The sequence below is a fragment of the Mugil cephalus genome, chromosome 6, assembly GCF_022458985.1.
Source record: "Mugil cephalus isolate CIBA_MC_2020 chromosome 6, CIBA_Mcephalus_1.1, whole genome shotgun sequence".
In the NCBI taxonomy this organism is placed as follows: Eukaryota; Metazoa; Chordata; class Actinopteri; order Mugiliformes; family Mugilidae; genus Mugil; species Mugil cephalus.
This window is the reverse complement of record NC_061775.1, coordinates 13588903-13610607: the sequence shown is the minus strand read 5'-3', so window position 1 is coordinate 13610607 and position 21705 is coordinate 13588903. Positions and strand designations below refer to the sequence as shown.

Sequence of the window (21705 nt, the reverse complement as noted above, 5' to 3'; positions counted from 1 at the left end):
ATTTAAAGTCTAGAGCGCGAGGTGTCACCTGTTTGTGTAGGTCTCTCACGGCTGACCATACGTGGCTGCAGGTGCTACGCCAGGCCTGATCCGACATGACAGGCTCACACGGCGGCTCTGCATGCGTGTGGCCGGCACCATGCCTGCGTGCGCTGGGCGGCACGCCGCCCGTGGCACGAGCGATACAGCGGCAATCAACTAGGTGACCGTGGAGTGGAGATAAGTCCAACTAAGTGGCAGTCTGAGCCCTATGGCTTTGAAATAATTGGTAGGGAGAGAAAGATGGAAAATAGGATGCTTACATTGATGCCCTGCGGACTGTACATCTGGTTGGCTGTGAGTCCTTCACTGTATCCGCCTGTCTGACTGATAACATGGCGAAGGGTATCCACCTGAAACATTCAGAAACAGCAGACAAAGCAAGGTCAGAGTCAACACAAAAGAAGCACCGGAGAAAAGAGAGAGGGATGACAAGACAACAAGAGCACACTAGAGCAGCGGTGTGCTCTTGTTGTCTTGCGTGTCCTTGGAAGCAACAATGTCCAATCAAACAGGAAAGGAAACGGAATTGAAAGGAATTGTTTGTTTTTCTAGCCAGCTAGCTGAAATAAAACCATTCAGACTGAGACAACTGCACTATCAGACTGTGAGGAACCCGTGGATTTGAAGCCTTTTTCATGACAGACATTTTGACTTAGCAAAAAAAAAAAAACACACACAGGTATAATTAACAGCATTGAGCTCCTCAAGTGAAAACTACTCGTAGTTTTAGGTAAAAACGAGCTATGGGGGCGTGTATGATTGGGTTAAAAAATATTTATTGTGCTTTCATGCTAGCAAGGCTGGCAATACGCATCCCGCCAACAGGTTTTTAGGCTGAAAATGTAAATGTAAAGCCTACCTAGCAAGCCAACACATGCCAGTCAAAGCAGAAAGCATTCACAATATGTTGAACAAGAAAACGTTGCATTAGTCATCATACTCAATTAAAAAGGCAGGTGTGATTGTCTTTTAAAACATTTTCTAATAAATAGTGTATATTATTGTTACCTTGCCTGATTATTATATTAATTAGCTAATAATAATTTTAATTTGTTGAAACTTGATTGGTTTTACAGTACTGTTTTGGCTGATATACGTGTAAGTACTGATGATTCCTAACAGACTAATGGTGACATTAGTCCAATTATGATAAGCACCTGCCCACGACAAAAGGTCTGCCATTAAAAGGAATAGTCCTGGACCTGCCCCTCTATTGTCTATCTGTTCTGCTCGGGGCCCTACCTGCGACTGCACGTTGGCTCCCACCTGAGCCCCCTGGTACGAGTCCCCATTGAGAGACTGCACGCTCATGAACAAGTCCCCGGAGTTTGACATGTTAAAAGAGCCACCAGAACCTGAAAGGAGAGAGGGAGCAGTCGAATCACAGAGAGACAGAGAGCAAGCAGGGGAGGCAAGTGGCCCGTCCAGGCAGAAGCCTGGAGGGGCAGCATGCAGAGGTTAGCTAGCAGCCAGACAGGCTCTGTTAGATCAGAGGTGCGGAGCCAAGAAGGAGCTAATGGACACGTGAGGACAGAAAAGCTGTGCGTTGAGCATGGCAAGTCATTTGCGTATTAGAAAAAAAAAAAAGAGTTGAAAGTTGAAGAAGCTGTCCAACATTATGAGAAATGCACTTGTTTGCTGTCTTATCCAATGTCAAATACAATGTTATTATTGGGTCAAGAAGTACGTAGGCTGGATGTGCTGTTTATTTTAGCATACCACTAGAAGAACATGGGAAATTGCCCTTTTGTTACAACAGACCATCCTAAATGAGCTTTGGATGAATTAGGTGACTGTTCTGCTAAACAGGATATACCATGAAGACCATTTTAAAGTTTGTATTTTAGCTTTCAAAAACATGGACAACATTATTTTGTCAAAGTAAGACAGCAAACGCAAACATTTCCCAAGAATACTGGATTGTGGTTTCAAAAGATAAGTCTGGCATCATTCAAAACTTTTAAAAAATGCTTTAATTTAATAATAACCATGTTTGTTCGTCTCAGCACATGAAAGGACTTGAATACTCGTGTGTGTAATACATTTGCTCCACATTTGCTCAAAACTCTCATTTAGCTACTCTGTATTAATTCGATATGAAAAAAATATTTATGATTAAAAACTGTTAATGGGATAAATAAGCATCCACTATCATTTGTGATATTTGTGATATTATGATTTTCGCTGGGTGTTTTATGTGATATTGTGTTTGATGTCGGGTGTTATATGTGATATGTGCTGAATGCTTTGTGTGCTTGAATGATGTATGTTCTTACATGTGCTGTGTATACGGACTGAAAAGCAAATTTCCGCCTGGGGACAATAAAGTATGAATCTCAATCTGAAGAAACAGAAAGCTGATGTTACAAACACAACAGCTGTTGGGAGTCATATACGTACAACGCACCATTGTGGACGTAAGTAACCCTAATGCAACTTTGCCAAATGTTACTTGGAAGCTGCACATCAATTTCACACAAGACTTTTTGAGAAAGTCCAGACGTTTTTATTTTCAAAATGAATCATGTGCGGTAGCTCCCTGATCCGTTTATGTAGTTTCATTCCTCACTGAGAACAAGTAATTTCCCAAAACAGCCGAGATAGTTCAGACTAATTTAAAACTCAGAGGACTATTTTCAGCTGCAGATGGATGCAGGTTTCTACTTAGTACGAAGAGCATATGGACAGTGCATGTGGGGTTGATTGCTACTACAACGTCTGTGATCGTGGTAATGATGAAACATCCATAACAATCCAGCTCCAAGGCCAGGTCAGTAGGATCAATTCATTGCTGGTTTTTATCTTTTTAAGAAAAATACAGAATGCCACCAGACTTATCCCTTGAATGTCAGTATCAGACCATGGTGAATACAGTGTTAAAATAGAATATGACTAATTGAAACCAAGACAAAAGGACAATAAGGAGATAATGGAGACTTGGCATGGGGCTCAGGTTGGCTAATCTCTGACACAGCTTTGCTCTAGAGAGCTTGTTAAGGGGAACCGTTTAACCTATTCAACATAATTATGGTGCATTACCAGGTGATAGGCAGGTTCTATGCACAAGAACTGCCTCTCATTGAATGTCCTAATTCTTTCATCCCTTACAAATTACCAGCATCAGCACTGAAAAAGCCTCAAATTGCTTAGTTGTAGTAATGCACAGAGAGGAGGTACATGTCTAGTAGCTGAGCAGAGCCAGGGACTTCCTGTCTCACCTGCAGAGTTTGGAGTTGAGGGTGAATTTGCTTGGCTTCCATGTGAGGATGCATTAGCCGCATTCACGGCAGTTCTCGCAGCGTACATGTTGGCTTCTTCTTGGAACTTACCAATGTTTTTCTTGTATCTGATTCTTTTATTCCCAAACCAGTTGGAAACCTGAGCAGACAAACAAGAAAATAGTTTAATTCTCATGGGATATTACCACACAGAGCCTCTCTGAAAAAATCTTAGCAGTGTTTAGATTGCATGGCCTTAATGGCATGTGTAACACTGCAGAGAGTCTCTGTCAGAGGTAGTGGCTACATAGACTGGTGCTGTGAATCTGCATTAGAGCCAGGATGGAATGATTGCCAATAACAGTCTCATTATGTCACCATGACTGCAGCTATCATCAGATCTCACGCAAGCACCAATCAGTCAACATCCGCTAACACCCATTACGGCTAATGGACTCCCAGATGAAGCCAGGAGGGTAATCCCAGCGCTAATGATAAACAACATTAAAATGAAAACCAAATCAATCCTGGAAGTTTCCAATACACAGAGTAGGTAAACATTCTCCTTTATTGTGGCCAAGAAACGGAAACTCCACAAATCATTCAGCTACTGAGCAGCTTCGACAATCGGGCCCAGCTGCATCCTCAAATCATTTGGTATGAATTAATGAAACCAATTGAGAAAACAATCCATTCCCAAATGATGGATTCAAAACCCAAACTGCTGTTTACCTTGGCGTCGTCATTGCATTCCTTATAATCAATTCTCACAGGACTTTAACAACTCGAGCGCTAGAATGCAAAGATGAAAAAGCAAGGTGCCGGAATATTTTTACTCTTCTTGCCTGCCAGCACCATTGGCAAAAAAAAAAGAAAAAGAAAACACCTTGAGTATCTTTAGATGTTTGTCACATTTATAGTAAAGCATCACATGCCTCGGCTGACAGGAGAGGTCTAGCGGATTTACTAATTACTCTCATTCAAAGCTGTAGGCAGCTATGGATTTAATCGATTCGTTGCTTTGTCAGTAACGGCAAAAATAGTGACAACCAACAGATGTCAGTCTTCAACATGTTACCCTGATGTAAAAGCATGGCTGATTAGAAAGTTCATTAGCTGTATTTATATTCTATTTTTTACAAAAAAACGACCCACTGTATGATGGAATAAATAAAATTATAACAGCAGTGCCTGATTTGATTATCTGGATCATAGATGTCTAACGTGGTATATTCATACTTTGAGTCCTTCGTTGTCTCAATGAAAGGTAGTGCTAAAGGATTAGAGGAGCTGTCTGTACTTGTGACAGTCAGAAACCCCGTTACTTGAGTTACTTGCCAAGACGCTCACAGCAGCTTCAGATTAAAAGTCGTCTTCGTCTCACTGTTGTGTGTACAGTAGTGTTCCTACAGGTGGTGTCAAGTGGCAGTGATCTGTGGTTTACCTGGGCCACTGTGATGGCACACTTCTTTGCCAGCTCTTCTTTAGCCTCCTCACTGGGGTAGGGGTTACTGAGGTGTGAGTAAAAATACTCATTCAGGATCTCTGTCGCCTGCTTGTTGAAGTTTCGTCTTTTCCGTCTGAAATTGCAAAAAATCAGCAGCTGAAATGGGAATAAATTACAGTTTATGTCAATCAAAGAAACACGTAATGCAGAAGGAAAAAACTCATGGGGCGCTAAAGTCACCATGAAATTAAAAAGTCTCCGTTGAATTTAAGAGAGAGGAAAACTAGGGAGAAAAATGTTGATGACTCATCTTGCACTTTATGGTCAGTGCTAATTTTGAATCCAATGAAAAACTCCATCCCCCCTACCCCTCGTCTCTCCTTCACCAGTGGCCCTGCAGAGCATGCTGTCCAAACACTGCTGTGCCTCCAGAAGTTACATTAATAGCACATCCAATCTAAGATGTATCAGCTTTGCTGTCATCCTTCGTTCTGTTGTTGCATTCATCCACAAATTTGGATTCAAGATGGCCGCCTTCCAAGTTGCAAAAATTACACTTAAGCAATTCGCTCAACATGTGTGACATTGTATTATGTTTTATTGTTGGAGAAGTGGTCTTCAAAAAGCCGTGTCTTATGACAGCTCTTATAGCGCCTCTTAAGGTCTATCTGGTCTTGCTTTGGCTATATTGCACATTACTTTCTTCGATAAGAGCTCTGCTGTGCCACAAAATTTCAATTTAGCTGCGGTTTCGATTTGAGACACTTTGTCAGGACTCAAGAGAACCGTTTGGCCCAGAACTGCTGTGATACAGCTCCATTTATGAGCAACAGCAAAAAAAAAAAACATCCACGGTGGCAATAAAAGGAAATGCTGGGTCATAATCGAGACGTACAGATAGTGAATATTAATTGTGGACAAAACAAGTATGTGTTCTAACATTTAATCAAGTTTAACAATGTGTATTTAAATGTAGAGAAATTCAAAACAGCCATTGGGGGGCAGGGAATCAAAACAGTTCCAAATTGATTTGTTATCTTATATACTTATACAGTGATTAGTTGCTTAATTAAATAGGAATTCATTTCCATCCTGTGTTGCATTAATTTTTTCTCAATGGGGTTAAGGTCTGGACTCTGTGGTGGCCAATCCATGTGTGAAAGTGATGCCTCATGCTCCCTGAACCACTCTTTAATAATTTGAGCCCGATGAATCCTGGCATTGTCATCTTGGAATATGCCACTGCAGCAACCCCAGATCATAGCACTGCTCCCACAGGGTTGTACAGGAGACACTAGGCATGATGAGTGCATCACTTCATCTGCCTCTCTTCTTACCCTGATGCCCCATCACTCTGGAACAGGGTAAATCTCGACTTATCAAATCTCATGACCTTCTTCCATTGCTCCAGAGTCCAATCTTAATGCTCCCTAGCAAATTGAAGCCTTTTTTTTACCGGTTAGCCTCACTAGTTAGTGGTTTTTCAGTCCCAATCCCTCAAGTTCCCATCAGATTGTACATGTGGAAATGCTCGCACTTTCACTATTAAACATAGCCCTGAGTTCTACTGTTGTTTTTCTTCGATCTGATTGCACCCAACGTTTAAGTGATTGCCGATTGCAATGAATCAGAACATTTCTTCCTCAAAGATGATGGTTCCCTACTGTCCTTCCAGCTTTCAATAAAGCATTTGACAGTTCTTAACCCAGTTTTAGTAGTTTCTGCTTCAATCTCCTTAGATGTTTGCTTGATGCATGCAAATGATTTGACCCCTCAAACTGACTAACATCTTTTCCATGACCACGAGATGTGTCTGTCGACATGGTTGTTTAAGAAATGAGAAGCTACTCACTCATCAGTTGGGGTTAAATAACTTGTTAATACAAAATTGCCCATGCAGTACATATCCAACAGGAGGCTCGTACCTATTCGTCCAGACTTTTTTTTTTTTTTTGATCAGGCAGTGTATTTAGAAATAAACTGTACCATTCTTTAGTACAATAATTCAACCTTGGGCCACCAGAGGTCAGCACAACCCACTACCCAAAACTGAGACACAGTATTATCATTTGCAGACATAAAGTAACATTAATATTCAGTTGAGATGGAGTTTCTTGTTGCCTCACTCCACCTAATCTTTAAAAGACTTTACTCATTATTCAGGTGCTAAATGCGCAACTGGATCAATGCTAGCTGCTGCTTTTGTCTGTCTGCGGTGAGGTGCTGTGTAGGTAATGTATAGTGTAATGGGTTGATCAGTAGTTTTATTTTAATGTAAATTAGCTATGAAAAGAGCTACGAGGTCAGGATAATATTGAGACTGAATCAAGTAGCAAAGTTGATCGCTGTAAAGCCAAAGCAACAACCTGAAAGATGACGGCAACGCATATTTTCGTAAGGGGGGAGAGGAAGCTTGCAGTAGCCGCCAACACCAGACAGATGTCAAATGCTGATGCCCATGAGTGACTGACCCCTCCACCTTCTGCACCTATCAGGTCACGTCTGCATGTGCCTCATCTAAAGAGGGCTTTGCATAAGCTGGAGGGGAACCCTGTGAAATCTCTTTGCATGCATCCACCGTTGAGGAGATTTGTGCTAAAATCTCGGTCCCTCGCTCCAAAAGCCTGCATGAGGATATGTAAATGTGCACAGCATGGGCTCCGGCAGCCACTAGATTAATCAGCGGAGCCGAGCGTGGCAGCGCTTCTCAACCAGTGAAAGCTTTCCTCTTCCTCTCCCTTCCCCTCTCTGCCGCACCACCACAATCATTTGCAAGAGAATAGATAGGCAGCTTTGTGCGGGAGCGCATGCCTCATTTAAATGTTATGCCTCCAACTCAGACTTTGAGTGAGATTTATCCTTGGAGAAATGTATGCAAATCCGAGGCACGCATCAAAGAGAACAAGCGATTACATTAAAAAAAAGGAAACAGTTAGTGTTATGGAGCACGCAGAGAGCTCTTATTGGCCAGTGTCGCTGGGTATGCTGGTCCAAATGGCATCCTTAGATGCAAACCAGCCCAGCATGTGTGGTAAGTAGCAAAAACAGCATGTGCTACCGCATGTTTATAGCGTGAGAGACCTCCTACATCAGCCATTCAAATGGATATGAGGCTGAGAGAGACACGATGAGATATTTGTAATGTTGCTAAATTGGGGGGTTATTTGCGGTACGGAGCGTGGAATGTGCGCTTTGAACACAAACACGCATGCAAGAACACACACCTGGCGTCGAGGAAGCGGGAGCGCAGGATCATGACGGCCTCGCAGGTGCTCTGCTTGAGCTGCATCTGGATGGAGCTGAACTTGCGGTGGATGATGCTCACCATGCGCTCGATCTCTTTGGGCGAAATTGGCCGCGTGCGCGACTGCTCTCGCAACAGGTTCATCACATGGGTGGTGAACTCGTTACATGCCTGCAGGGAGAGTACACAAGACAAACGAAAGCTGCGGATGAGACCTCGATTTGTCAACGTGGCCGTGTCACGTTCAGCGCACAGAGTACAGTATTTCAAATTCACAGATGGTGGAATTTTTACAATCCGGCTCTTTGCTTAATGCAGTTCTGGGGCACAGTTCCCTCACAGGGCCAAGCGGGAATATGAGCACTGATATGTTTCATATTTAACAGAAATGGTGATGGCAGTATGTTGAAAGGATCCAGTGACAGCTGTTCCCCTCTCAGACACACACTTTCACAGCATAGCCAGACGAACATGCCACGGCATTTTATTCATCCACCCACAGCCCCCCCCCATACCCCATGTGACACCAGGCGTGAATCTACCACGATATTGCACTCCGACTCTGCGCGTCTTCCTGTCTCCCCTTCTTTATTTCTGCTCTTCCTGTCGATCTCTCTCCGGATTTGAATGTGTCAAGCTTTGTGTGCGTCTGTCTATCTGCGTGTTCATCTGTCTTACTCACATTCATCTGAAAGGGATGCTATTGTCATGGATGCATCGGTTATCAAGGCAATGAGAGGAAATCACCCCCCTCCGTTCCAGCAGACGTTAAAAGCTGTACTTTGAATACACACAGAGACACACAACATGCTGCATGTGACGGACTATTCTGGGCTAAGAAACGCACTCTATAGTGAATTCTCACAGACAGTGATGTATACTGAGGAAACAGTTTGAGTCTGTAAGGGCTACCACTTGATTTTAAGATGATCCAGTAAGAAATCTGGATTACAAAGTTCAGGAGAGCAAAGAAAAAGTGGGAGGATGGACGAGCTATATGATCATTCTGTGAAGCGATTTTGCGTATTTGTGGTAGTAGCTACTGCACAACCCCGACACTGAATGACTTTAGATATGTTGTTTTTGTGTTAGAACAGTTTACTGTCCCAAACAATAAGTAAAGAGGAACATAAAGTTGTACAGGAGTCAGAGGAGCTGTTCAAATGGACCTACAGTTAGTCTTAAGAGAATCTGTTTACCGAATTACAAACATCTTAAAAAATTTAAGCCGATTTATTTATCTTTGGATTTTCGAACCATTACAAGATTTGCAATATGTTATTAGTCATTTCACAACATCACCATGGGCTTTTTTGTGTGCTATTATTTAATGTCGCTGACTAGAAAATTGGAAATGAAATCTGCTGACTTCACTTAACTTCAGCCTGGTGGTGTGGTAAGGGCTCTTTTCTTTTATGAATACTTTAATTTTCATTAAAGCCTCAATTTAAGACAAGCATCAGTCAGTATTGTTAAAGTTTTCTCTAGTTTGAGTGACTTTATATAAGTCTTGTATCTTGAGATGTTGCCTATAATGTCCTGGTAACATTTTGAGGACGAGTATCAGATAAGTTAATTATGAGATTATTGTTAAAAGAAATGTAAGATATGCTGTAAATAAAGTTTAGACCTCTGCTGTTCGCACCTGTTCGTACTTCTCCAGCTCCGTGTGGTAGATCTGTCTGATCTGGGTCAGCTTGGCCCTGTAGTCCGAGTGCTCCGCTGAGTTGTCCGCCCCGGCCCCTCCCGAGGCGGCCGCCGCAGCCGCCGCCGCCGCCGATCCGCCACCCTTCTCCGGACCGGACACTCCCTCCGCCAGAAGCATGTTGTCCAGGCGCATGAGCTGGGGATCCGGAGGCTCCTCCTCCTGGGCGCCACGGATGCTCAGCACTGTGATGACAGGAGAAGGTCAGAGGTCAGTCATAAAGGTCGCACCTGCGGTGGAGTGATGCATCGTAACAAGCTGTCAGCCGCACAGCCTGACCGCACGGCTGACACCAGCGAGCCCGGCTCAGTGTGAGCCGTGCAGTGTGTGCTTCGGCAAAGGCAGACACAATCAAGCCTCAGTCATGGAGAGAGCTGAACACTTAAGCAAAACCTCAGAGACTAAAACTGATTGATTTGTTCCTTATTAAATTACTGTCTTTTAATCTTTGGGCTCTGATGTGAAAGGGAAATCGCAGTTCAAGATCGGCTCATGTACAGGAGTTGTGCTGCTGTCCACTAATGCATACTATATTATATATAAGAATTAGAGGAATTTCATTTTGCACAACTCCTTCCAGAAATACTCCAAGAAATGATTGTGATTTGAGCTGCAGGTTTAAAGGTGATGAGTGGGAAGAAGGTCTTTAAATTAAATCTGATAATGGGTCCATTTTGGGAACATATTGAGGCGGACGGAGCCTCTCCGGCTATGACCAAACATGCGCGTCCGTTCGCCCTCCACAGCACTGTGCTTGGTAATCATCCCCTGTCCACTCGTTCCACTTCAGAGAAAGAAAGACAGAAAGAAAGAAAAACCCTCCAGTCTCCGCCAGGTTGCTCTGCCCTTCTCGACTTCCTCAGCAGCCAGACAGCTGATTGCTGTAAATTTGGAATCCAATCGTCCACCCACCCAACTAACTGCCGCTCTGATTCAATAAGACCCGAAAACAATTAGCATTAAAGAGAGCTGCATATTACAGGACGCCACCTTGAGCTTTAGGATTTTCCTCGTGTCATGAAGGGATCAGTCAAAAAAAAATAATTAGCAGATGAACTGAAGTGACCTTCATGCTAAACAAGACCGGGATGACAAGGTGATTAACTTTGTCCCTTTTTCCTCAGTATTCAGTATTTCTTCGTAGCATCCTATCAGCTGTCCGGTGCCTTTTAGCATGTTTCACCGGCCCGGATAGAGACAAAGACGTTTATATATGTGAGCTTCCACATTCACTTCATGTTTAGTGACAGGATGTGATCTAACGGAACAATAAACGCTGCCCACTACTACGTTCCAGATCAACAATGATCTAAACAGATGCGGTTGTCTTCCACTAGAGGTCTCCCTTGCCATTCCCTGGGACATCAACGTCCCACCTTCCATTTTCTGAAGTGAAAACACTCCAAGGCTCAGACTCTCCCTCCTCCATCTGAGAACCATCCATTTCAATATAAAAGCCCTTCTTCTGTGTGGACAGTGGTGCTTCCAGCATCCAAATTGATCCCACAGTGGACATCGAAAGCGCATCGATGGCAGCTGGTGGTATTGTTCCACGGACTGGGCCGCGATGCTAACACGGGCTCTGACTCTGTGACTTTGTGGCCCCCGCGAGTGTCGATAGCCATTTAAAACGCCGCCGCTTGTCATTTGCCTCGTTGTCGTTGAATGAGAAGGGACAGGCAGGGAGCACTTCATTAATTCAGAGACAATAGGAGTGCTTGGTGCATTAACCCCAGACTGCTGTCCGGGTTGGTAGGCCTGGGCAGGGGGTCAGAGGGATGAGAATGAGGCCTGCTGTACTAGCAGGGGACGAGGAGGGGGCTCCCGGATTCACCCCCCTCCCTCCCCGCCTCTGCCTTTAAGTGAACTGGAAATGCAAATATGGCAACTGTTGGCGAGTGGAAGAGGTCAGGGGTTCAGGCCACAGGCTCAGCGGGAGGTAGATTGAGAGTGGGAGGAGAGTTGGAGGAGGAGGAGGAGGAGGATGGAGGAGAGGGGGTCTCTCGGGATGGCAGGACTGTACAAACATCCTGTCTCATTACCCAGACTCCTTCATCACTCCGGTAATGTATGGACGAGCTCAGGGGGGGGGGAGAAATCTCGGATGGCTTCACACCCGCCTCGCTTCCACGCCGCCACGACTGCAGCCACGGTTTGACCCGATCAGACCTGCTCCATCAGAAACTCTAAACCCGCCTGTCTGCTTTAGTTAACGTACATCAGCGTCGGCCCCCGCCCCGGCTGCTGAGCACTCACCAGTACGGAGAGGCGCTTTTTTTTTCTACAGTTACCACCTCATAAATACCAGACTAAAGTGGGTGTTAAAATGAGAGCACACCACAATATCCCATTGAGGGAAATGAACTGCACTTTCTGGAAGTAATTTTCTGAAGGAAAACAACTCATAGCACAACATACTTAAAAGAAGAAGGAAGACTGACAACTTTGACAAAGTGCACAATAAGAAATTACAGTTATAACTTGTAAGACCCCTTCCAGCTATATTAAAATACACTGACTTCCATAGAGGGAGCTCCGTTACCTGGTTATGCCTCCTACTTCAAAGGAAAATGCAGAATCTATGAATATGTGAGTATTTTTTATTCCAAAGTTTTACAAGGTGTAAATATGATGCGTATCCAACTTGATGTGCAAAGCAGGTTACAGACCTTTCTACATCACTCCTGATTAAGATACCTAACAGACCAGCGGTGGTTTCCAAATCCCCATGTGACAAATACTACCTTCAGTTTCAAACTGATTCAGAATCGTTTGTGCTCAGAGAAGTTTAAGCCTCTAGTATCGTTAGTACCTGTGTAGATTGACAGAGTTTGTTTGCTGGGCTTAGGGGGGAAAACGTCACAAGACCTAGAGTAAACATCCAATAAACACCAGCATGGAAATCTACAAGGGGAAGCTCTTCTCAGATGTTTCTTGCAAAAATCCGAGGCCGGATTTTTTTCCCGACTCATAAAACGTCTAGACTGTCAAATGAAAAGGGAACATAAAAAAAAAAAAAATCCCAGTGTCCACAAAAACGATCCGATTCACGTCTGCCAAGTTCCAGCTTAACATTCATGAAGTGTTTATTTTACTTGGCTTGAAGCTTCTCCAACATCAGTCTTATAAGAGCGCCTGCTGTAGAGAAGGTCATTTCTCCGGAGATCACTTGGAAAGGAAAGAGAAAAAAAAAAGAAAAACAAAAAAAAAGCAGACTGATTCTTTTCTTCTTCCTAAATAAAATTTTTAAAAAATTCATCACGGGCAAAAACGGAAAATAAACGGTTACGTTCAGGAACCCTTTTTAAGGAACCCTTTTCAAAAATCAAAAATAAGTAGGTAAACGTGTCTTAAACTGACAATTAACACAAACTCCGACATGATCCCCAGGCCTCGCTTGTTGACACGTGTATACCCCCTCTAATCAGCCGCGTATCACATCCTCTCCTCGTGCGCAGCCCAGATCCCAGCTCCATTCTTGCTGCTGATCCAGCTGTCTTGGAGAGCATCTGTCAGGAGGGACCCAGGAAGGAACAATGCATTACGCCATGTTGGCTGTGTACTGTCATCCCTCATTGACAGCACATTGTCACACTTACACAGTGTCCTCTGAGCTGGGAACAAGCTAGGTAGCTGCCTGCCTATAATATCAGCTCTTCCTGCCGCCTCTTATCACGCAATCTGATGGGAACTCGCTCAGAGTGGGGTTAATGTGGATTTCTGCAAGGGGGACGCGACGCCATTCACTTTTTAATTTAGGGGACTAATCAGCGCGATCCCCGTAACCACGGCAGACCTGACGGTTGCAGCCTCTTGTGTTGTGATGGGTAGTTTCCCTTACACCGCAGACCTGCAGTGTTCAGAAGTGATGGAAGCAAATGATGATTTATTTATTCTACCCTGAAATCTAAAGCACGTAATTAAAACCATGGAGGGATTATCTCAAACAAATAAAATTACTAAAGAAAAGGAAGGGATAATGTGCCTCCATAAAATTGGCTTTGCTGTGGGTCATAATTACACGACTCAGTGAGGGCCACTTTATTGGCAAATGGCAGCCTAATTGATTCATCCTAATGCTCAAGCCTTGGGTCTGCTGGGCACTCCCTGTCCAATAGTGCTGGTGAACTTACTTACCCACCCGCAGACAAACACTAAAGGTTCTCCCAGGGACAAACAATTATCCGTGTGTGTGTGTGTGTGTGTGTGTGTGTGTGATTTGGGCCCCACTCCCCCTCGGTGAACACACATTTTCTGTATGTCTCTAATGGATGCCATTTCCCTCTTGGAGGCGTTTCAAAGATGGCTTGTTGTCAGACGATGCCTTATTCCTCCCCCCTGTTGTTGACAAGCAATTCTCCCAAGGAGGCAGGCACCAGGCTTCTTTATTGCTTCGCTTTATTTCGTGCGACAAGATGAATAAAATCGTAGGAATTTTTACATCGGCCTCGGTTGCTAATGAATTTAAGAATATCGCGCAGGATGCAGGATTGTGGGGGAGTGTGGGAAGTGAAATGCATTTACGGTGTAGATGCATCGCTGCGTGGATGGATTGGAACATGATGGTCGGTGGTTTTACTGCTCTGTGTACACACAGAGAGACAAAATGTCACCGACTGAGAAGACAAGAAAAGTAAACTGGAATGGGAGAACATGACATTTATTTAACCTCACAACATCTGGCCTTTTACAAATCAAATCGATATTTAATAAAAGCCCTGGGCAATTGGCTTTTGGAGAGGTGGATGTTTAACTGTCTGGTCGTTTATCTGGGAATATTTATTTCATTTCCACACAGCTGAGGAAAAAAAGCTTTTGCACTTTGAGGATAAGCTCGGAATATCATGCTCGGAGATGATTTACGTCCCTATTTGGGGGAGAGCAGCTTGCCTAAACCCCCTTCGTCTCCCCCCTCGTTGCTTGTTTTTCAGCGAGCACATGTGTAACATTCTCTGTTCCCCATATATTAGTCATACGAGAAGATTGGCTCGTGGCCTCATATGAAGATTGGTGTGGGTATTAAAATATTAATTGAACTACTTGCAACAAAGATACATCATTTCAGAGCAGCTACGTGTTTGGTGGCAGTCTTAATTGAACAAAGACCAGAGAATAATCTGTGTCTTCTCTCCGTGAGGGGGAATGAATCGAACCCAAAATAAAAGTGGGTTGGCAGCCCAGGACACCATCACTAGGTTCTTTGAAGAAATGTTATCATTTTGGAAGGGTCACATTGCCTCGCTATACACGACAGCACCTCATAAATGGGAGAAATGTTAAAATTGACAGCAAATACAAGATCCGGGTCTAAAAATACACTTCTGAGTCAGTGACAATATTTGGGTTCGTATCAAAAGCTTGTCAGGGGGATTAAGATTTCTTCCAGGACACTGCTTCCATCTTCAAAATTATTCAGTTTTTTTTTTTTTTTTTTTTTTTTTATGGCATAACAATATCAGACTCAAAATGTTACAGAACACCGTGCTCTGCAGTCCAGATATCTTATCCTATCAGATTAACACAGGCAAATGGCAGGCTGTCAAAAACCATTACCATATGTAATCCCCTTCTAGATTTCGAAGGCATGTCGACAGGGACTGTTGGCATGGCAGCCTGTCATGGCGATCGGGTGATTGGGGAAAGCCTGATGTTTAATTAATGACGTTGGGCTGTTCTGTCACAGTTAGCGGGATGGACGGTGAAACATAAAGGTCTCTGACAGAGATTGGATGCCGTAGTTCAAAGTGGTGGAGACCTTTAGAGGCCCTCCCGTACTGCACCCAGATGCTGAAATGTGATCTGCGCTGTTACGTCACGAGCGGCAGCGCAGGGAGAGTCAGCCAAAAATGACAGTCGATGCCGGTCAGGTGACAGCGTGCCCAGACAGATCAACAGCTGCCTGGTCTGACATTTCAGAGATCTCCTTGAGTAGAAATACTTTAATCTGTGACGTTATCTACAGTTTTTCAGTCGGAAATACCTGTGTTTTTAACAATGACTATGGCCAAAAAAGACAGACTCCGGAGAATAAAATGCAATTCCAGTTTGGTAGTTAGTATGGATTAGACTTAGATTCAGTTACATTCAATCCAATTTCATATGACAGTTCAAACTGTCTGAAGATGAAACCCACAGAACAAGAACTAAGGCGATAGTAGCAAGGAAATCTTTATCAGAACCAAGCTTTTATGGACCCATCTGCTTGAGAACTAAAGGAAGCATATGTAATGTGAAAAGCATTGGTCCTAACACAGATCCTTGTGGAACTCCATGACTAACTTTTGTATAAGAGGAAGAATTATTGCTGACATGGACAGGTAGTAAAGTATTGTGATCAGTGTTGTCAAATGCAGCACTGAGATCTAACAGGACGAGTATAGAGACAAGCCTGTTGTCTGAGGGCATGAGGAGATGGTTAGTAACTTAATCCACAGCTGTTCGTGTACTATGACGAACTCTAAAATGTGACTGAAAAATGAGACCAAGGAAAACAAACATAAGACTGTTAGCTGACATTTCAAAATGCCTCCAAGTAACTCGGCCTGGCAAACAGATCCACTTTGAAATCCTGAACCAACCGAGATTTCAGCAAAAGAATAAACCAAGTTGATGCTAATATCAAAAAGTCCTTTGCATTAATTTAACAGTGGCAGTGCTTGTTAATAATATTTTAAATTCATAAAACCATTGCACAAATTCAAGTGTTTTTGATTTTTCCAGCACCTTGACAAAGACTTGGACAGGTTTGATCGGTACAGTTTTAAATTCATTTTTAAATGTTTTGGTTTTAAACTCATCAAACCAAGAAAGTTCGCTAAATCAAAAGAGCAGCTGGCATATTAACATTTTTAAAAGTAAGATTAAATATCATTAAATTGTAATACACTTACTGCAGCCACTCTGTGTTAATTATCTTTTATTTTTGTTTAAAAATATTCCACCATCACAAGCATCATCATCATCATCATCATTATCATTATGATCACCCTCAAGGATTAAAATCATTAATTTGTTTTTTAAATGAACAAAGTCTTGCTCTTTCAGTTATGCAGCTTTAATACTGATACTGCTTTTGGACATTTTAAAGATTTAAATACTTGAAACATACAGAATACGGTACACATATACTGTGCTAGCTTTGTGGCTCCTTGTGTACTGAAAGAAAGACTATAATATCATTTGAGGGGAACATAATTTGGAGTTACCAAAGAAAATCAACATTTACAACATGCACTGTGATGAACGGCGTGTGGTGTAATCTCGCCTCAAAGAGTCCATCCTTAAAAACATCCCCATGTGTCTGAGAGCCAAATGCTTTTGCATAATTAACCCTTTCTGGCCAGGCTGTGGTCGGCCTGTCTGCTTGAATTTACAGTGACAGCACTGGCCCTATTTGTTTGCAATGGTGCTTCAGTGGGCACACTTCATTGTGGCTTCAGCAGTTAATAAATCACAGGAGAAGCCCCCTCTCTCCACACCAGCCTGTGCTACGGTGGTCCTGTCACAAGGCAAGCACCAGAGCTGAAGCGACAGCTACATGCTAATTCAACATCGGCATAATTCATTATACAGTCGCAAGTGTACTGGAATGGAAAGAGAACCAACATACACCAGGAGGAAGACGACAGGCATCAAACTGTTAAATCCCGCTCTCCTTAAGTCCCCTCTGTTTGCCTTTGTAAAGACTCAAGTCTTTAAACTCCTGCCAGAAATATAAAATTTGACTTCACTTAAAAGATAAGTCCAAAAAGTAATTTGAGATGTGTGAAGCATAAAATAATTTCACTTGACTTGCTTTCAAAGCATGAACCTGGAGGCATGTAATTCATATTAAGGCAAAAAGGTTAACAGAAAATATGAAAGAGGTTAATGGACAAAGAAGACAATTAAGAGGTATCTGAGGTCCTTAACAGTGTTGTTAAAAAGAAATCTGTCTTTTTCGTGAAATATACTAATCTATGTAGCCACTTCCTGTAAGTCACGCAAAGACCAACGTAAAATGACATATCAAAAGGTAGAATGAGAGCTCCTGCACTAAAGGGGAAATTAACAAAAAGATAAAGTGGCAATTAAACCGATAAGGCCTTGTGCTCTTCAGAAGGTGAAAACCAAGGAGAGTGGATCTGACAGCCTTCACATTAAAGCGCTCTGCTGCTTTCTCATCCTCGGTGTGGCCCCTCCGCTTTGTCACCACCAGTTCAGAAGGGAAAGAAGCAGTGTCGTCTTTGTTAGGAAACCGTGATCCCACACACGCGCCAGTCCTCTGCAGATACCGCTAATGGAGGTAATTAGAATTAGATCCACCAAGGCCTTAGGGCCACTAATGACAACGTAGAGTTTGGTACAGAGGACCCTTCCTACTGGAGTTTACACGAAAGAGGATTTGTATTAGTCACCATCCACTTCCTGTCTGACAATTTTTTAAAAAACTTTTTTCTTTTAGCAGAATGCAATGCTTGACCTAATCTCACTGCATTCAGGATGACGTTCACGCACCGGCACCCTCTGACTACACATCCAAAAACGGACCAAAGTACTCTTTTAAAGGAAAGTTTCATTCCCCCTAATGTGCACCAAACCACAGTCACCCACTGGATTTCATACACTGCACAAGATCACAAGGGATCATGTGATCCCTCGTCACATGCTGAGCTGTGAGATGTTTGGCCAAAGACTAATTTCTCAGATTTCAATCAAATACAGTCTCTAAATACATACATAATAAGACATGGCTTTTCATGCATCAGAAATGCTTGATAAAATACCACATGAATTGTAAATTAGTACTGTCTTATTATTATGTACTAGTCCAAATATCTATATATTTAGAGTCAACGACCAGTCATAGCTTGTATGATCATCGTTAAGTAGGTGCCAGGAATGACTTTTGTTAAAGAGAGGCCTGTGTTGGTTATTTAAAGGAACAAAAGAAATTTGGACAAGCTGGTCTTTATGTCGGGATAACATAAGGGCTCCAAGGTGCTACGTGCTACATACAAAAGACAAAACAATGACTTGATGACCATTGTCAAAAATGAAAAGCGAATGAGCCAATCCCCCATCTGGTTGGTTTCATTCCACCGTGCAAACTCTCAGCCCGCATCCAAGGATGGGTAGCAGTTAAAGAGCATCCCGATAAGTGTCCTGTGTGTGTGTGTACGTCCCACATGAGATAGCGGGCGTCCGGCAGCACGCACCAGACTGGGGCCAATCCATGGCCTCGGGCTGTGTGTTGACTGGGCCTGCCATGTCATTAACAGTCGCCTTGATCTGCTCTACCTTATTAAAGCCATTCCTTGAGGAGAGCAGACGAGCATGTCACAGTGTGAAACCAGGCCAAGGAGGGAAGGTGACCACACTGCCACCCTCAGCTTGTGCAGGAGAGGGGAGGGGAGGGTGGGGTGGGGGGGTTGAGGAGACACGAGCAGAGCGCAGCTTTGTTGTCAGCCTCGTCCCGGACCCCCTGATGTCCCTGTGATTCCCTTGTCAGTCTGTGTTAATGGAACTCGCAGTGGTTATGCTCCTTCACATTCTTATCTCCTGTAGCAGGACAGTCGCACAGCCCAGCAGTATCTGTTTAGCCTCAGCTGACCAGACAACTGCTGTGTCGCATATCGATAATGTCTCTCCTGTTAGTAACAAATATGCTTAAGGAAGGTTGAGACTCAACCAATCTCCAAAAAAAAACATCCAGTACACCTACATCTGATTGGTACAATCCAATGCAGAGGATACTTAAAGGTTCACCCATGGAGTGGTGAGCTCAAGACTAGAAAAATTCCAATACAGCATAAACGGAAACACTGGACCGGGAAGCCTTGGAGACTACACACAGTTGTGGGTGGCATTATTCGAAGCGCACAGCTCTCCTACTGCCAACCAGTTTATGTAAAAGTGATTAACAGTAATTAATCCTTAATCACCATGATTAGCCAAGTCGCAGTAAATTAAGCCACATCTGGAGCAGCTGAGGGCTCGTGAGTGGCAGCAGGCATGCTGAGTGTGAGTGCCACTGTTTACCGAGGTCTACCTGAAGCATCTGAAAGCAAACAGCACAGGGCCCGTCTCAGCTGCCTTGTTTGGGCTTTGTGCTGTCAAGTGCAGCGTGAATTAAGATAGTGTCTCGCGGAAGAGGAAATATTACCTCACAGTTGTGTAACGTCAAGTCGAATTCAAACATCCATAGATGTTTGTGCAGCTCTGCCTGATAACTACTGCGATTAGACCTCGGAAACTTGGATTACAAGCGGCGCGATGCTGACTTTTCAAGGCTGATATTTGACAATCGATAAAGACACTAATTCATTTTTAAGTAATTGCTGCCATTTGCAATATTGTCATCTGAAGTTTATTGACACTATTAGAACTGAAATGATTAATTAGCTGGTCAAATGATATAAAGTGAAAACTGTTTAGGTGAGTGATATAATGTCGTTCATCACATCATCTGGTTTCAGGTTCTGCTTTTCTACTGACTGATGTTTGAGGCCAAATGATCAGACGCTCATAGGATAACGGGGCATTTACAGTTGATGAATGAACCTGACAGTGACCACAAACGTATTTACTGCAACATATTGACCTTTGTAAGCAAAAATAACATGTAATGCAGTGAGCTAATGTCAACCCGGCTCTGAAACTGAAGGTGTAGTTTTAAGTCTTCATAGATAACATGAGGATCGATCATTACGTGGCCAAATTTGTCAGTCTGCAAAGGAACGGAAGGAAATATTACCGCACGAAAGGTTACGGAGAAACAAAAAGACAGAATGCAAACAGTTTCATTTTGAGCGAAAAGAGGAAACCTGCAAATATTCACCATGGTTCATCTTGTTTAGGCTAAAAGGCTTGCCTCATCACTATTCACTCCATCGAAATTTAATGATCCTCATGCGAGTGGCATCTTATTTTTTTTTTTTCCCAGAGTGGAGTTCATGTTATTTATTTGATTGATACTTTTTGGTGAATCGGGTTTGAAGGAATTTCAGTGGTGCTGGCACGACCTAGCATACCCGCCGACATCCGAGATGGATATTATTTCAAGCATGTGTGAAAAGAAAGTATGTACAAACAAAAGATGTGGTTAAATATATTGGACATAAATGTAAAAAAAAAGGTTTGAATTGATAAGGTGAAGACTGGGATGTTAATTAATTTTTCTTTCCTGTATTTTGACATTCATATTAACTGTTCACTATTATGTTTGCTCATATTTATGTGCTAATCACATCTGTCGTGGGTGGCAGTCATAGTTGTGACTATATATAGTCATAAATGGCTGATGTATAATGACTTCCCAAAATAAAATGAAATAAAATGTGTCTCCTTGACAATGGCTCACAATACAACACAGTGAGTAAGTGTGTTGTGTGTTTAGTTTATTTGGAACAAGTGATTTTCTAACGAAAAGAATCAGGAATCAGGAATTTTGTGGTGACTAAAACAGCCTTCCAAGAAACTGACCTTCTGCTGTAAACTGACACCAGAGCAGATTCTCTGCGTTCACAAGGACAACACAACACAAACACAGCACTGAATCGCTGATGGGCCCAGCCGCCTGAAGATGTCTCGGGGTGTAGCAGCAGAGGCGGCGGCGGCGGCAGCGGCTCTCTGTAGCTTTTTCCTTGCCAGATAAATGATGCAAGGGGACTGGTTGTGCACCGGAGAACCGGTTCCATCACAGCGGGTGCGCCGTGTCTCTTAGCCCAATGTTTCTCTTGCGCTCCCCTGGAGAGTTTTCTCCCCGTGCCCCAGTCTCTCCCTGTTACACAGCTCCAGATTAATTACACACTTTAATGAGCTGAATTATTAATGGGGCTCTTACTTGGCAGTTTAAGGAAATGCAGGGAAGACGGCATCGGGAATCGGGACACTCATTAAAACATCACGAGAGGCCTTTGGGACCGGTGTTATTTAGCTGGAGAAATAATAGGATTTGGTATTTTACATATCGGGAAGAGTGAAGCTGCTCGAGAATGAATCCACAGTGAGAGATAGAGAGGCGAGCGCTGCAGAGGCTTGTGCACAACATTATGTCATTATGATTGCA

At 43.2% G+C, this 21705-nt stretch overlaps 1 protein-coding gene across 3 annotated transcripts in view; it reads right to left on the bottom strand.

Moving 5' to 3' along the window:
* The window catches only part of LOC125009296 (pre-B-cell leukemia transcription factor 1), a 57030-nt gene that overhangs the window by 5344 nt on the left and 29981 nt on the right, over positions 1 to 21705 (bottom strand). Inside the window, exons 3-8 of one of the 3 annotated variants that reach the window (XM_047587124.1) lie at positions 9597 to 9841; positions 7932 to 8122; positions 4705 to 4840; positions 3372 to 3420; positions 1285 to 1397; positions 303 to 392 (exon numbers count right to left, since the gene is read on the bottom strand). In XM_047587124.1, coding sequence (XP_047443080.1) covers positions 303 to 392; positions 1285 to 1397; positions 3372 to 3420; positions 4705 to 4840; positions 7932 to 8122; positions 9597 to 9841 — 824 coding nt within the window. Of the gene's footprint in view, positions 1 to 302; positions 393 to 1284; positions 1398 to 3260; positions 3421 to 4704; positions 4841 to 7931; positions 8123 to 9596; positions 9842 to 21705 lie in introns of all 3 variants that reach the window. The other 2 variants (XM_047587122.1, XM_047587125.1) reach the window with 2 other exon arrangements.